Here is a 17,559-nt window from a genome sequence, read left to right on the forward strand (position 1 = left end):
AGCAAGATAATGACCCAAAACATAAGTCCAATCTTTGCCAGAACCTTTGGAAAAAAGAACAAGATGGTAAGCTTGAAAACATGGAGTGACCAGCACAGTCTCCAGATTTAAACCCCATTGAGCTGGTTTGGGATTAACTGGACAGAAGAGTGAAAGCAAAGCAGCCTACATGTGCCACACATTTATGGGAACTTCTGCAACAGAGTTGGGAAGAACTTTCTAAAGAATATTTAATTTCCATTGTAGAAAGAATGCCACGAGTGTGTTCAACTGTTTTATATGCCGAAGGTATCTACTTTAATGAATCAAACTTTTATAATACATTTTGGTTTATAAATTAATTCCATGATTTATTTTTTTAATTTAATTTCAGTTGTTTTTTTGTTCTGTCTTCATTTCAGAGTAGAATAAGACATTAAACTGCATAAATTTCAATAAAAACTGGAAAAATTGGGGTGTTCTAAAACTTTTGACCGGTAGTGTATATATGCCATAACATTTAAACCACCTCCTTGTTTCTACATTCACTGTCCATTTTATCATTTTACCAGCACAACACACACTAACACACCACCACCATGTCAGTGTCACGCAGTGCTGAGAATGACCCACCACCCAAATAATACCTACTCTGTGGTGGTCCTGGGAGAGTCCTGATCATTGAAGAACAGCATGAAAGGGGACTAACAAAGCATGCAGAGAAACAGATAGACTACAGTCAGTAATTGTAGAACTACAAAGTGCTTATATATGGTAAGTGGAGCTGATAAAATGGACAGTGAGTGTAGAAACAAGGAGGTGGTTTTAATGTTATGGCTACTCAGTGTATATAAATATGCAAATACACAATTCATACATACCTTTCATTTGTTATATTAATTAGTTAGGGATTTAAATACACACTTCTGTAGAGACTATCTTTTCTTTTTCTTCTACCTATCATTCTTCTACCATTCTTTAAGTCTTTCAGAACAGTTTTTAGTAAACACAAGTGTTTTTTTAGTGTGACTGACTTGGCATTGGATAATTCTAATCTGAAATAACTCTGCTTTATGGTTGCATGTATGCTGCTCCAGTCACAGCCACATACAGTATATGACAGTTGATATTAAACCACGCTACAGAGATACTTTACGACTTGCTGAAGCAGTTAGTTATGATGAGGAATGAACTGAGAAGAATCTAAAAGTTCTGAGTTTACAAAGTGTATGTGCTCATTATGAAATGTAAATATAAGATGTGTTTATCCTAAAAGCTAACACAGCTAAATAAATAAGTGAAACTTTGAATATGTCTTTAAGTAAATAGCAGGTCAAGTTGAAATATTGTCAGATCAGGGAGGAGAAGCCCACATCGTAAAAAATGGGAACAATACAGCTGGTCTGCATAGTTTTATAGTTTTATATAAAGACAAAGCAAACAGGATGACACTTTACAATCTGATCTTGAATTCCGTATGACACATCAGATTTCAGATACACCCTCCTGTTGGAAATTATGTACAAAATGAAATGCAGTTACTGCAATATTATATTATTCGCTTTCCTGTTGTGTTTGAAAATAATGAATCAGTCAGATATCATTGCGTTGTGAGTAGACGCTCACAATTCTAATGCAGTGGAATTAGATTCAACTACATTCATACTGTCTTATTAACACGAATGTGAAAACAAGAAGAAGTGCAAACAAAGAGAGGCAACGATTACATCTGGGAACAGCCGATTTATGTATATGTATATGTTTTTAAAAAGGTGAATAATAGGACCAACATAGCAAAAATGGCATCCTGGCATCCACAAATGGAATGGCATCCTGGTTGACAGTTAAAGTCAAGATGACCTATGATGCAAATAAACATTCTTACTGATGGGATTTGAGTTCAAAGAAATTAGTAAACTAAGATTTAATGATGTCATCCTCATATTCCTCATATTGCAACTGCAGGCTGTTTAAAGCACATATGTCTTGATTTATTCCCAGATCTTGTGCAAATTATCCAGGATTCTTCTGCGGTGAGATGGGTTTGTTACTCCAGAAGCACGCAAATCCTCCTCCGTAATGCCACTGTAAAGATGAGAAATAGCATATAAATCAGCACTGGGCACAGATTAAGACTAATCCTGGACTAAATTAGATTTTAGTAAGTAATATAGTCCAGGAATACACTAAATGTAGGGTGAAATCAGAGATCTGTTCTTATATGCTAGAGAAGGTGTTGAATACAATTGTGTGCAAAGGTTTGTTGGTGCAGAGTTACTTTATACACCGACTAGGCATAACATTATGACCACTGACAGGTGAAGCGAATAACACTGATTATCTCTTCATCACGGCACCTGTTAGTGGGTGGGATATATTAGGCAGCAAGTGTATATTTATACTCAAAGTTGATGTTAGAAGCAGGAAAAATGGGCGAGCGTGAGGACTTGAGCGAGTTTGACAAGGGACAAATTGTAATGGCTAGATGACTGGGTCAGAGCATCACTGCAGCTCTTGTGGGGTGTCCTTGGTCTTCAGTCGTCAGTATCTATCAAAAATGGTCTAAGGAAGGAACAGTGGTAAACCAGCGACAGGGTGATGGGCAGCCAAGGCTCATTAATGCACGTGGGGAGCGTAGGCTGGCCCGTGTGGTCCGATCCAACAGACGAGCTACTGTAGCTCAGATTGCTGAAGAAGTTAATGCTGGTTCTGATAGAAAGGTGTCAGAATACACAGAGCATCACAGTTGCAGGGCTGTTTTGGCAGCAAAAGGGGGAACAACACAATATAAGGAAGGTCGTCATAATGTTATGCCTGATTGGTGTATAATCATATATACAAAGAATCAAATTGGTGAAAAATGAAGTTTTAGAACAGGGGTGTCAAACTCATTTTCACTGAGGGCCAACATCTGCATTATGGTGGCCCTCAAAGGGCCGATTGTAATGTATCCTGTTTTGGACAATTTGTTGTTTTTCTTGGAGGCTAAATTCTGTGTTTGGTGTCAAAATGCCAAATTTATACTGTTTATATATCTATAATATATATCTACATTTATATTTTACTCCTTTACCACAGACACGGCCTCATAACACAAGACACGTACCGGTTTTTCTTCTTAAAGCACAAACTTGTTGTCACATTTGCTCCAGTGTGCTCATGGAGAGGAGGGCGTGGCACTTAGGAGCACACTGGAGCAAATGAGTCTTCAGCCAACGCCCCTTTTTTGATTGGTTCTCCTTGGTTAATGAGCTCCAGCTGCCCTCTATTTAAGAGGTGAGCTGGAGAACAGGGTTGGACTCTATTTTGCTTTGCTTTGTTTGACTGACTGACTTGTGAATCTGTATAATGGTTGGTGGCTCATGTTTTCGTTATTCTAGTCTAGTCTAGTCTAGTCTAGTCTAGTCTAGTCTAGTCTAGTCTAGTCTAGTCTAGTCTAGTCTAGTCTAGTCTAGTCTGTTTGTAGTTCATAGTCATTGTTCCTAGTCATGTTTGTAGTTCATGTTCATAGTCATTGTTCCTAGTCATGTTTGTAGTTCATGTTCATAGTCATTGTTCCTTGTCATGTTTATAGTTCATGTTCATAGTCATTGTTCCTAGTCAAGTTTGTAGTTCATGTTTAGCCTTATTTAGATTAGTTAGCCATATTAGCCTTGTTAGTCTTGTTTAGTCTTGTTTGCTTTGTTTGTCCTGTACCTTTTCATTAATAAACCTTATTTATATTACATCTCTGCGAGTGTGTCCGCCCCCTCTTGTCTCATCCCTAGACCCAGCGTGACATAATAGAGTCCCTCTTAGGACACAGCGAGATGGTGGTTCAGGGTTCCCAGATTTTGGATCCATGAGGTTCCCTCAGACATTCCCACTTAGTAAGCCAGCACCTTATGATGGAAGTGACCCTTGGGTCGAGGGCTTCCTTCTTCAGAGCCAGCTCTACCTGCAGAACATTCTTGACCCTCAGCCTACTGAGACACAAAGTATTGTTTATGATGTCAAGGCTGAAGGGTGCTGCTCAAGAATGGGCTAGGTAGCTCTGGTCTGAGAAGGGTGCTGAGCTGAATTCGGTTGAAGTCTTCGAGGGCCTCATGAGATCCAAATTTCCAGGTAGAAACACTTATGTGTTTAGTGTAGGGAAGTTTTCCCTACCTTCCAAGCACATTGGAGACACTCCACATAGCAAAGCGCCCACTGTAGCGTATGCCCGGCATCCAGTGCCTGCTGGGGAAGTGAAAATTCCCCCAGTACCCACTGCCGATGTGGTCCGGGTGCCAGTGCACGCTCAAAATGCTCGTGACCGTCCCAGATCTTTGTTAGGAGCCAGTCAGGATGGTTTGTTTAGTAATGCTCCTTGTAGTGACCCCAAGGGCTCCAGGGGTCCCTTTGTTTGTTTGCCAGCTCCAGTTTCAGGTACTCAGGTTCGGGTGGGTCCTCTGCCGGTTCCGTCTGTTTCATTGACTCCCTATCAGTCTGAGTCGTTGTCTGGTAAAGTATATGTCCGTCCTTTGCTAGTTCAGCCTATGTCGCCATGTTTGTCTGTTCATGGCAGTCCCCTGAATTTACCAAATGCTGTTAAGTCTGCTGGTTCGTCGATCTTGCCTTTTCCTAGTCCGTCTTTACAGTCTGTCCAGTCTTGTCCAAGTCTGTCTGTCCAAGTCTGTCCTATGTCTAAGTCAGGTTCAGTAAGTTCAAGTTTGTCTGGTCATGCTTATTCAGTCAGTCATGCTGTTCTGTCTTGTCCGTCTGTCCAAGTCTGTCATGTCTCTAAGTCAGGTTCCATGAGTTCTAGTTTGTCTAGTCCTGTTCCGAGTTCATCTGTCTCTGTCGGTTCTAGGTGTCAGTCAGCAGGTCAGGGTTTCAAAAATGGTCTCTTTGTACGTTCAGGCCCTCCTGCCACCCAGACAGAGTCGAACAGTTCCAAGTCCTCTCCTGTTCTGTTTCCTGTTAAAGTTCCAAGCTGTACGTTCCAGCCTGCAAAGTTCAAGCCACAGTCTACTACAGACAATTCTCCTTCAGCTCTGCTGCTACCGCCGCCAGGTTCCCAGCAGCTGATTCAAGAAACCTCTTCAGGTTCCAAGCAGCAGATTCAAGAAACCTCACCAGGTTCCAAGCAGCTGATTCAAAACGAATCTTCAGGTTCCAAGCAACTGATTCAAGACGAATCTTCAGGTTCCAAGCAACTGATTCAAGATGAATCTTCAGGTTCCAAGGAGCTGATTCAAGAAACCTCACCAGGTTCCAAGATGCTGATTCAAGATGAATCTTCAGGTTCCAAGCAACTGATTCAAGACGAATCTTCAGGTTTTCAGCAGCTGATTCATGACGTCCCTCCAAAGTTCAAGCAGCTGACTTCTGACGCCTCTCCAGTGTTTTCGCAGCCAAGTCCAGTGTCTCCAGGGTCCAAACAGCTGACTTCTGACGCATATCCAGGGTCCAAGCAGCTGATTCCGGACGCCTCTCCAGTGTTCTCGCAACTGATTCCAGTCTATCCAGGGTCCAAGCAGCTGTTTCAAGATGTTTCTCAAGGATTTTCGCAGCTGACTCCGGACGCCTCTCCAGGGTCCTTGCAGGTGATTAATGACATTTCTCCAGTGTTTTCGCAGCTAACCTCGGACGCCTCTCCAGGGTCCTCGCAGCTGAGTCAAGAAGTTTCTCAAGGGTTTTTGCAGCTGATTAATGACGTTTCTCCAGTGTTTTCGCAGCTTATTTAGGATGCCTCTTCTCGAGGGTCCTCGCAGCTGACTCCGGACGCCTCTTCTCGAGGGTCCTCGCAGCTGACTCCGGACGCCTCTTCTCGAGGGTCCTCGCAGCTGACTCCGGACGCCTCTTCTCGAGGGTCCTCGCAGCTGACTCCGGACGCCTCTTCTCGAGGGTCCTCGCAGCTGACTCCGGACGCCTCTTCTCTTGGGTCCTCGCAGCTGACTCCGGACGCCTCTTCTCGAGGCTCCACGCAGCTGACTCCCGAAGCCTCTTCGCCAGGCTCCACGCAGCTGGTATCTGTTTCCATGTTGGCGCCTACTGTCGGCGCTTCTGTTCCTAAGTTGGCGCCCCCGAAGGCGCTTCTGTTTTCATGTTGGCGCCCCCCGACGGCGCTTCTGTTTCTGAGTTGGCGCCCCCCGGTGGCGCTTCTGTTTCTGAGTTGGCGCACCCCGATGGCGCTTCTGTTTTTGAGTTGGCGCCCCCCGATGGCGCTCCTGTTTCCAAGTTGGCGCTCCTCGATGGTGCTCCTGTTCCTGAGTTGGCGCCCCCTGTTGGTGCTCCTGTTCCCGAATCGGCAGCCCGTGTTTCAGCGCTTTTATCAAGCCTGCCTCGAGACCTTCTTAATGACTTTGAATTTGCCCCTGAGGGACCAGGACCTCCTCATTTTCGTTTTTGTTTTGGAAGGCACTCCAGGAGTAGTGCCTTCAGGAGGGGGCATATGTCACATTTGCTCCAGTGTGTGTGCTCCTAAGTGCCACGCCCTCCTCTCCATGAGCACACTGAGTCTCCAGCCAACGCCCCTTTTTTGATTGGTTCTCCTTGGTTAATGAGCTCCAGCTGCCCTCTATTTAAGAGGTGAGCTGGAGAACAGGGTTGGACTCTATTTTGCTTTGCTTTGCTTTGTTTGACTGACTGACTTGGATTGTGAATCTGTATAATGGTTGGTGGCTCATGTTTTCGTTATTTTAGTCTAGTTTGTTTGTAGTTCATGTTCATAGTCATTGTTCCTAGTCATGTTTGTAGTTCATGTTCCTAGTCATGTTTATAGTTCATGTTCATAGTCATTGTTCCTAGTCAAGTTTGTAGTTCATGTTTAGCCTTATTTAGATTAGTTAGCCATGTTAGTCTTGTTTAGTCTTGTTTGCTTTGTTTGTCCTGTACCTTTTCATTAATAAACCTTATTTATATTACATCTCTGCGAGTGTGTCCGCCCCCTCTTGGGGAAGGGGAAGGGGAAGGGGAAGGGGAAGGGGTGGCAAAGAGAAGTTGTGTGGTTTATTACATTTTATAATGCATCTACTTACTGGAAGATAAAAATAGAATGATACCCAGAATACTGTAAAACAGACTGGATTGTTTTTTGGATTAAAATATAAACAATTTCAATGCAATACATTGTTAGTGATTTGTTATTTAAAAAAAATAAATATAATGTGTAGGTCGAATTAAGATTTTCAGTTTATATAAACCTAAAATGGTTAAGTTGCATAAAAGCAAAAAAATAATAATTTCAACTAATAAAAATGAGATTAAATTGATGTATAATTTAGCTTCCATACAATCAATCAATATATTTTACAGTGTACAAAGATAAAGAAAAAAATTACCAATTTACTGCATAAAAAAAGAAAAATATTATAAGTATATTTATTGTGTTGTTCACTTACCTGAAGTAATCCAGATCATTCCAGCCGTTCAGACTGAGACCCAAAGTGTACCGCTGCAGCCCTAAACTCATTAGCAGCTCTCGTACCGTCTCTGGAGCTCCATGCAGTACTGACACCTGTACACACCAACAAACAACAAAGTATCACCTGAATACATCAACACACAACATGATTAACTGTACACCAAAAACACACCATTATCACGATGACCAGTAAACTCCAGTATACTATATTTTGACCTGCAAACCTCAATAACTACATTATAACCTGTAAACACACCAACATACATGACATTACTACTTATACACTCCAACACACCCAGTTATCAACTGTGAACCTTAACACATGGTATCACCTGTAAATCAGTGTGCAAAAACTTCCTCTGCAGCAGTAACAGCATTTTCTGTGTTACACAGTTTTTACCTGACAAACTATCTCCTTTAGCTGCAGTTTTGTGTTTTGCTGAACACAGGTCATGAATTCTGCTTTCAAAAAAGTTGCAGATTGTTTCTGTAATTTGTCTGTGAATTCTCATCTGCACTTGGGCATTTTTTAAGATAAGTGCGAGAAAGCGGGACCTAAAGAGGCCAGATGCAAACACATACCATATTACACCTGTTCACACCAACACATTATCATCTTTTTACACCAACATATACTACACATTACCAGTACACACCACCATGAATTACCAGTACACACATTTTATCACCTGTAACCACACACCACATTTTCACTTGTACACAAATGCCACATTTTCACTTGTACACAAATGCCACATTATCATCTATACACTTCACATATGCCATGTACACAAACAGCACTTTTATTTCTTGAGCACTCAACATACCATATTTTACCTCTACACACATAACCAATATAAAGTCCACTATCAACATAAATATCTTGACAAAATGCAGCATATGATGTCCTTCATATAACTGATTTATTACACCTGTTAGCAATTGTTATGACTTAAACACATTAATTCAATCGTTTAAAGGGGCGTCCCAATACTTTTGTCCATATAGTGTTCGTTACATGTTAAATAACTGTTGGACTAGTAGGACCACAAGGCTGATGTTAGGTGTTTAGATAGCAGAGGGCTGCTTGTCTTCTGGAACAATGATGACTTCCAGATGTTATGGAGCATACAGTATTGCATACCGTGCAAGGGGTCAAACAGTACACATATCCACTCATACATATGTGCGGTGAGCATATCATTTTCATTATTATTGGCTTAATATCTTACTCAAGGCTTTGATTAAGCAAGTACCTATAATATAATAATGAAGTTATTAATATTGAGTCATTAAAACACCCAATTACTCTTTATGTTATGTAAACAAAATAGTACATTTTATTTCTTGTCAAATCTGGTGTTAATCTGCTGCTTTTCAACACAGGGCTTTAATTCTACCATCACATATAGTGTTTTGTTAAAATACAGAAATCATGGTGGCTTGGTGGGTAGCACTGTCACCTCACAGCAAGAAGGTCCTGGGTTCGATTAACAGGTGGAGCAGTCTTGGTTCTTTCTGTGTGGAATTTGCATGTTCACCCCGTGTCTGCGTGGGTTTTCTTCCAAGAGCTCAGTTTGAAAGGAAATTTTTTAAGAAATACTTTTGTTATGCCGCTCAGGTGGTGCAGCGTTAAAACACACTAGCACACCAGAGCTGACAGTTAGAACTCATCGGTTGGGCTGGGCAGCTACATGAACAACGACTGGCTTGTTGTTCATACAGGGTGGGATAAGCCAGAGAGGGACCTCATAACATGCAATTACGACCTCTGCTGGCTGATTGATGGCGCCTGCACAGAGACAAGGAGTAATGTGGATAAGGTGTGGCTCTCCATACACAAAGCTGATCCACATATGAACTCGCCTCGTACAGGTGCAAAGATGCAGTAATTGAAAATCACTTAAAATTGAACATGAAATTGAACATGCCATTCAGAATATATAACTACGCAGGTCTATCCTATTAGTACTCTGAACATAAACTTGATTTTAATGATTTTAACTTCATAAAATGATTTTAATGATTTTTTCGTAATATCATTAAGTCCAACCACACAGGCCTGGCATTTGATATCCATTTTAGTTCTTGGTCCACTAAAAATGTAATAAAACTGTAATAAAAGTAATGACAACAAAATGCAGATCATAATTTGTATAAGAAGTGTCTCTTAAACCTTAGGGGTGGCTGCTATTTTACGTTGCACAATATGCAGCAAAATTCAAGTTTCCTGACAAAATGCATCAAAATTAATTGCTAATTATGAAAAATAACTGACTGAAGAAGATTTTGAAACAACTGAGCATTTTAGAAACACCAGAGTACTGATATAAATACTTCTGTTAATGATGACACAATACACATCATATTTTTCAACCTTACATTTGGTGTATGTCTACCCTTCATTGTATCAACGTACCTCTTTCTCCCAGCAGTTTCCAGGCTCAGAGGCTATTGCATAATCATACCCATAATGCCTGGGTAGCAGCGATCTTTGACTTGAAGGGTACTTCTTGTCCGCTGGCGAGAAGTCCACCTCACTTAACGATTTTGCGATCTGCAGAGCAGTAAGCGAGTTATCTCCCGATGCCACGGGTGCCTGTTCCACAACCCAGGGAACCGATGACTTGCAGTCAGTTAATCTGGTTGATAGGTATGGGTAAAGTTTTGGTCCGTTGCGCGCTGGAAGTGGCCGCTCCTGGTGCAGCCTGCCATAGTCCTTACTCAAGCTGGGCAGATCCTGTGCAAAGACTGCATTGTCGACATATGCGCTCCCGAGTTTTTTGCCAGGTAAGTCCTGAGTGATGTACGGTCTTTGTATTTGCGACTGAAAGGACGAACTAGAAGTACTCAGTTTATTGTTTGGAGAGGAGTGTGATAGGTCAGGCCCAGGGAAGAGCTGGTATGAGGAAATGGGCTGAGGGGTGAGACGAGTTGGACGGTCACAAGGTGGTGTGTAAGGTGGCAAAGATCCAGGAATATCGATTTCTGTGAAATCAGACCTGCGGGCAGCTCTCCGGTCATGGCTTTGCCCACCTGTTACTTTGGGAAGCTGGATCACAGAGTCTTTGGAACATACGACGTTGGGCTCCTTGACACAGGGGTCTTCCTTTACTTGCTGAACAATGGGAATGCCTTCGAAAATGAAGTAGGCAGGGTTAGTGTAGCTATTAGGAATCACAGTGCGGGTGGGCAGCGCCACTCTAGAAGAGATCCAGAAACCAGAACTTAAAACTAGATCAGAGGTCAGTAATGGTTTAAAGGACTGTACTAAAATGGTTTAGTCTAACAGTTTCACTTCCTTTCAGTTTCAACAGCAAAAAGGTCATGTTACTCACTGATTGCTGGGTGCACGTGATGTTTGGTAAGACCCGGGTGCCTTAGCCAACCCCTTCTCCTCCTTCTCAATACTGATCAATTCTGTAGGGTAAAGAAACACACATTTAATGCCAATGCGCTCTATAAATATCAGACTGGGGGGGGGGCAGCTGAGAATGGCAAACTCACACACATCACCCTAATGTCTCAGGATGCATCTGGGCAAGATCTGCCAGCAGGAAGCCAAAAGAGGAAGCCATAATAAATTAAAGAGAAAGCAGAGCAGGAGCAACAGAAACTGAAAGAGGAAGAACTATAAGCAATCCTAAGTGAAGAGTTTGATTAGAAGTAAGCGATAGAGGAATAGAAAAAAAATTGAGACACATGAGGACAAAAATTCACCCCACCGTAGGTCCTTTGACGTTTCCGACGTGCGTTTAGCGGTATGTAAACTTTGACTTGACCTCTGATAGAACCCATCTCTTCACCTCTGTGAGTCAGGCATGTTTCAAATGATTCTGATGAACTTGTCACTACCGAGTGCAGAGCCACACAGCATTCACCTGGATAAACACAAGTAGTGCTTATCAAATGCTATCTATTATTTTACATATTTTTATTTTAAAAGGTGCTCAGAAAGGTCAAAGTTAACATCATACCATATGACTCAAAGCCGTCACATGACTTGACAGAAAGAAGCAAGTGCTGATCCTGAAGATACTCCATGTCTGAAACTAGAGGCTGAAGCTGAAGATAAAAATAAATATATTTTTATAAGTCTAGATCAAACTACATGGCTTTTAATAACTGTAATACCTTACATGCTATCTTTTAGCACAGACTGTCTTTCAGATTGTTATTCGTATGTACACTAAATGGTCAAAAATATGTGGACACTTGAATATGACCTTGTTAGACATCCCATTTTAAAGTCATGTGCCTTAATATGGGCAGCACGGTGGCTTGTCTCACAGCAAGAAGGTCCTGGGTTTGATTCCCAGGTGTAGCAATCTGGGTCCTTTCTGTGTAAAGTTTGCATGTTCTGCCTGTGTTCTGCGTGGGTTTCCTTTCAGTTTCCTCCATAGTCCAAAGAAAGGTGTGTGTGTGTGTTTGCCTTGTGATGGCCTGGCAACCTGTCCGGGGACTTTTATATACTGGGGTTGGACAATGAAACTGAAACACCTGTCATTTTAGTGTGGGAGGTTTCATGGCTAAATTGGACCAGTCTGGTGGCCAATCTTCATTAATTGCACATTGCACCAGTAAGAGCAGAGTGTGAAGGTTCAATTAGCAGGGTAAGAGCACAGTTTTGCTCAAAATATTGCAATGCACACAACATTGTGGGTGACATACCAGAGTTCAAAAGAGGACAAATTGTTGGTGCACGTCTTGCTGGCGCATCTGTGACCAAGACAGCAAGTCTTTGTGATGTATCAAGAGCCACGGTATCCAGGGTAATGTCAGCATACCACCAAGAAGGACAAACCACATCCAACAGAATTAACTGTGGATGCAAGAGGAAGCTGTCTGAAAGGGATGTTCGGGTGCTAACCCGAATTGTATCCAAAAAACATAAAACCACGGCTGCCCAAATCACGGCAGAATTAAATGTGCACCTCAACTCTCCTGTTTCCACCAGAACTGTCCGTCGGGAGCTCCACAGGGTCAATATACACGGCCGGGCTGCTATAGCCAAACCTTTGGTCACTCGTGCCAATGCCAAACGTCGGTTTCAATGGTGCAAGGAGCGCAAATCTTGGGCTGTGGACAATGTGAAACATGTATTGTTCTCTGATGAGTCCACCTTTACTGTTTTCCCCACATCCGGGAGAGTTACGGTGTGGAGAAGCCCCAAAGAAGCGTACCACCCAGACTGTTGCATGCCCAGAGTGGTTTGGGCTGCCATATCATGGCATTCCCTTGGCCCAATACTTGTGCTAGATGGGCGCGTCACTGCCAAGGACTACCGAACCATTCTGGAGGACCATGTGCATCCAATGGTTCAAACATTGTATCCTGAAGGCGGTGCCGTGTATCAGGATGACAATGCACCAATACACACAGCAAGACTGGTGAAAGATTGGTTTGATGAACATGAAAGTGAAGTTGAACATCTCCCATGGCCTGCACAGTCACCAGATCTAAATATTATTGAGCCACTTTGGGGTGTTTTGGAGAAGCGAGTCAGGAAACGTTTTCCTCCACCAGCATCACGTAGTGACCTGGCCACTATCCTGCAAGAAGAATGGCTTAAAATCCCTCTGACCACTGTGCAGGACTTGTATATGTCATTTCCAAGACGAATTGACGCTGTATTGGCCGCAAAAGGAGGCCCTACACCATACTAATAAATTATTGTGGTCTAAAACCAGGTGTTTCAGTTTTATTGTCCAACCCCTGTATATATATACACTACCAGTCAAAAGCACACCCAAATTTTTCCAGTTTTTATTGAAATGTATGCAGTTTAATGTCTTATTCTACTCTGAAATGAAGACATAGAACAAAAAAACAACTGAAATTAAAAAAATTAATCATGGAATTAATTTATAAACCAAAATGTATTATAAAAGTTTGATTCATTAAAGTAGATACCTTTGGCATATAAAACAGTTGAACACACTCGTGGCATTCTTTCTACAATGGAAATTAAATATTCTTTAGAAAGTTCTTCCCAACTCTGTTGCAGAAGTTCCCATAAATGTGTGGCACATGTAGGCTGCTTTGCTTTCACTCTTCTGTCCAGTTAATCCCAAACCAGCTCAATGGGGTTTAAATCTGGAGACTGTGCTGGTCACTCCATGTTTTCAAGCTTACCATCTTGTTCTTTTTTCTGGCAAGGTTCTGGCAAAGATTGGACTTATGTTTTGGGTCATTATCTTGCTGTAGGATGAATCCCTGACCAACTACGCGCATCCCAGAGGGTACTGCATGGTGCTGTAGAATGCTGTGGTAGCCGTTTTGGTTTAGGGTACCTCTCACTCTGTACAAGTCAACGACCCTGGATCCAGCAAAACAGCCCCAGACCATCACGCTTCCTCCTCCATGTTTGACAGTTGATGTCACACACTGAGGAACCATCCTTTCGCCTACGGCGTACATAAATCCTGCATGATAAACCGAAGATTTCAAATTTTGATTCATCAGTCCATAAAACCTTCTTCCAGTCTTCAATAGACCATTGGTGGTGTTTCATGGCCCAGGCAAGCCTCTTTTTCTTATTCTGACATCTTAGCAATGGATTTCTTGCTGCAACTCAACCTGTCAAACCTGCAACTCGAAGTCTTCTCTTCACAGTTGAAACTGAGACTTGCTTACTACGACCACTATTAAGCTGTGCTTGAAGCTGTTGTCCTGTATGCCGCCTATCACGCAAGCTGTTGACTCTCAGAAACTTGTCTTCTAATTCTGTTGTGGCTTTGGGTCTGCCAGACCTCTTCCTGTCAGAGTTTGCCCCAGTTTCTAAGTACCTTTTGATGGTGAAGGAAACTGTACTCACTGACAACTTGATTTTCTTCGCAATTTTTCTATAGAAAAGACCTACATTTTTAAGTGTTACGATGGTCTGTCTCTCTTCCATTGTTAATTGCATTTTTCTTGCCATTTTTATAGCAACACAATACTTTCTGCAGAACAATACTGTTCAAATAATGCTCACAAGGGTATGGTACCACACTGTGTTCCAACACTACTTTTATGCAGACAGTAGGGGTTGTAAGCAATCAAGAAACATTGGAAGACCTATAGGAATTGGTAGCATCATTCTTTAAGGCTTGATCAACCTCCATTACTGCAGAACAGCTTTAAGTTGTTAACCCATTTTTTGTTCCCTGAAAAAGGCCATTTTGTATAATGCTGAAATGTACGTACATTATTTTTCAGTTTAGGGTAACCTCACTTTTTTTTAATCTCTGACAGTTCAGCACTTACCTTTGTACCACTTCAAGCTATTCATTGGAATTGAACTGTTTGAGTTTCAATAAAAAAACTGGAAAAACTGGAAAAATTGGGGTGTTCTTAAACTTTTGATATATATAGTCTAGATCAAACTACAAGGCTTTTAATAACTGTAATTCCTTTCATGGGTCCCAAAGGAGATTTTTTTGTGATTGTAGGGTAATGCACACAGTGTTTCAGTATATAGGGCCAAATATTATACTACTGATCAACAGCAGACAGAGAGCGAAAAACATAACATGAAAACTAAATACAAAAATCAAACTTTTTAAGTGAATTTATGCACTATGAGTAAACAATTTCAAGTGCTTGGGTGTTACAGTGGTAATTTCATCCAGGGTTCAAAACCTCAGTGGTGCTTTCACCCGTCAAGGTGCTACGATACATTGCTGTCCTGTTTGTGGTGTGTTTCTGTGTTGTGCCATGGAATTCCAGGAAAACTTAACCCACCATGACTCTGACCAGAATTATTCAGTGGTAAAACATGAAAATGAATTCAAATAAGAAATCAATTTACTGATTCCTTAAAATCATGTACTAAATGTATAATGAGTGTATTACAGAGTGCATGGTACCCTAAATGTATTGAATCATTTAAAAGAACATTATTGCCACCCATAAGTATCACTGCCCTTTGGATCGCATTGAACTCTGTACTATTCACAAGTGTACCATTTTATCTGTACAGTATATACATCATTATCAGTATTTGCAAATTTGCACATGGGACTATTGCACTATTTACACCAGCACAGGCAATAATATATATATTGTATATATCTGCTATACTTATATACTTAACTTTATTTATTCTCATTCATTACCCATTTGTTTATTCACCTTTCATCACTCTGTAATTACATACTAGTCTATACTCTTTACAATCAACATTATCTGTTTAATATTCTTTAATGTGTGTCTCCTCATTTTACTTATCTGGTTACTTCTGCAATTTAACTGTACTATCTGTAAATAATCTATATCCTGCTCTTCTGGTTAGATGCTACTGCATTTCATTGGCTCTGGTCTTGTAATCTGCACAATTACAATAAAGTTGAATCTAGTAAATTGTGCTAGCCTACTACCATTGGAATCCAGGGTACATATCCCCAATGGTGCTATCAGCCGGTCAGGTATCTACATACAAACTTGATCAATAATGTTTGAGGGGGGTGCCCAAGACCTTGTGATGGACTGGAATCCTGTTCAGGGTGTGTTGCTGCATTGTGGCTAGTGATTTTGGGAAACCAGTCCTGACGAATGAAAAATTAAAACCTTGAAATAGATTTGTACACAATTTACATCTTGATTGTTTTTTTTTTTTTTTTAACTACATGAACGATCAGTGCAAATTCTAAACATGCTGGAAAATAAGTGACTAACTGTTGACTGGGGAAGTGCAACTGAAGGACTTGTGCTTTATGTGTGTCCTGAATTTAGTCATGAATCAAGAAGAGATTTAAGCACTTCCCCAAAATTTCTTGATGATGGAAACTTGCGTTCAAAACTGCACAATGTGTTCTAGGATTAAAAGTTACTGTATATCTTTTTATGTATACTTAATGGCCAAAAATATGTGGACACCTGAATCTGAGCTCATTAGACATCCCATTTTAAAACCAGGTGAATTAATATGCCCCATTTCTTTGCAGCTATAATAGCCTCTATTTTTTATGTGTGTCTGTAGAGATGTGGGCCCATTTAGCCAAAATATAAGTAAGCCATCCAGCCTAAATGCATTAAATACAAATTATTGGCATAAAAAAATCACACAAATCATACTAAGCAATACTTTACAAAGAAATATTTGAAAGATGGAAAGTTACTGGCTCAGGAGTAGTTAGGATTAGTAACACCACACCTCTAAATAAGCACTTATCAGAAGAGCAAACATACACATTTTCTGGTGTATCTAGTTACCTTGGGAAGCTGAATGGCAGACCAACCCAGTTTGAGAAAGCCTGGAACCTCACAGCTTTGGCAGTCATTCTCTGCTGAACGGCGTGACTCTACACAAGAGGGGGACAAGAAAACCTAACAATAAACTACCAGATGTACAGTGCTGTGAACAAACATTTGCCCCAACAATTTCTTTTTGCATATTTGCCAGAGATTTGTTAAACACAGCCAGGCTTGAACCCTTTCCACATATATGAAGAAGCTAAAAGGTCAAAATCAGCATAAAATACAATTTTAATATATATATATAAAGAAAGATATCAAAATATATTGTACCCCCCCAATGGGGAAAACATGGTAAATCTTTCCTGAAGTGGACACCCTACTTAAATTTTTTCAAGAGTACATCTACAACTTCATGACAGAATGCCTTTATTTGTCACATATGCAGGTGTACAGTACAACAAATTTTTTTTTTCTTGCGTATATTAGCTTGATTGGAAGCTGGGGTCAGAACGCAGGGTCAGCCATTATACAGCGCCCCTGGAGCAGAGAGGGTTGAGGGCCTTGCTCAAGGGCAACCTTTCAGTTGATAGCCCAAAGATCTACCCACTAGGCTACCACTGTCCCAATGGCAAGAGAATGGCAACAAAACAGTATCCATAAAAGCCAGGCAAAAGCTACTACTACCTAATAGGCTTGTATTACTTTTGCCTAAACATGCTAATGACTCTTGGGATAGAGTTTTGTAGACATGGGTCCTGTTACATTTGTCATAAAGCTAAAGAATGACAATATCTTGCTGGTAGTATGATAGTTTAAAGAGGATTGCTACTTTAGGGCCTGGGTGACTTGCCACAATTGACAGACATGAATTATTATTTCTACCAGAAGATTCTGAAGAAGTATGTCTGGTTGAGCTCAGGTGGAGCAGCGGTAAAGCATGCTAGCACAGCTCTGCTATAGGCAGGTTGAGTGCCTATATGGACAATAATTGGCTTGTCCGTCAATGGGATTGC

General features: G+C 41.1%; 1 protein-coding gene across 1 annotated transcript in view; it reads right to left on the minus strand.

Annotated features, from left to right (window-relative positions):
* Nucleotides 1-1,387: 1,387 nt before the first annotated feature.
* Nucleotides 1,388-17,559, minus strand: part of inppl1b (inositol polyphosphate phosphatase-like 1b) — a 46,885-nt gene continuing 30,713 nt past the window's right edge. The window contains exons 21-27 of the mRNA XM_062999825.1: nucleotides 16,562-16,650; nucleotides 11,344-11,431; nucleotides 11,092-11,247; nucleotides 10,705-10,786; nucleotides 9,786-10,569; nucleotides 7,344-7,459; nucleotides 1,388-2,064 (exon numbers count right to left, since the gene is read on the minus strand). Coding sequence (XP_062855895.1) covers nucleotides 1,971-2,064; nucleotides 7,344-7,459; nucleotides 9,786-10,569; nucleotides 10,705-10,786; nucleotides 11,092-11,247; nucleotides 11,344-11,431; nucleotides 16,562-16,650 — 1,409 coding nt within the window. The 3' untranslated portion in view covers nucleotides 1,388-1,970. The remainder of the gene's footprint in view (nucleotides 2,065-7,343; nucleotides 7,460-9,785; nucleotides 10,570-10,704; nucleotides 10,787-11,091; nucleotides 11,248-11,343; nucleotides 11,432-16,561; nucleotides 16,651-17,559) is intronic.

This window comes from Trichomycterus rosablanca, chromosome 8 (assembly GCF_030014385.1).
Source record: "Trichomycterus rosablanca isolate fTriRos1 chromosome 8, fTriRos1.hap1, whole genome shotgun sequence".
NCBI lineage: Eukaryota > Metazoa > Chordata > Actinopteri > Siluriformes > Trichomycteridae > Trichomycterus > Trichomycterus rosablanca.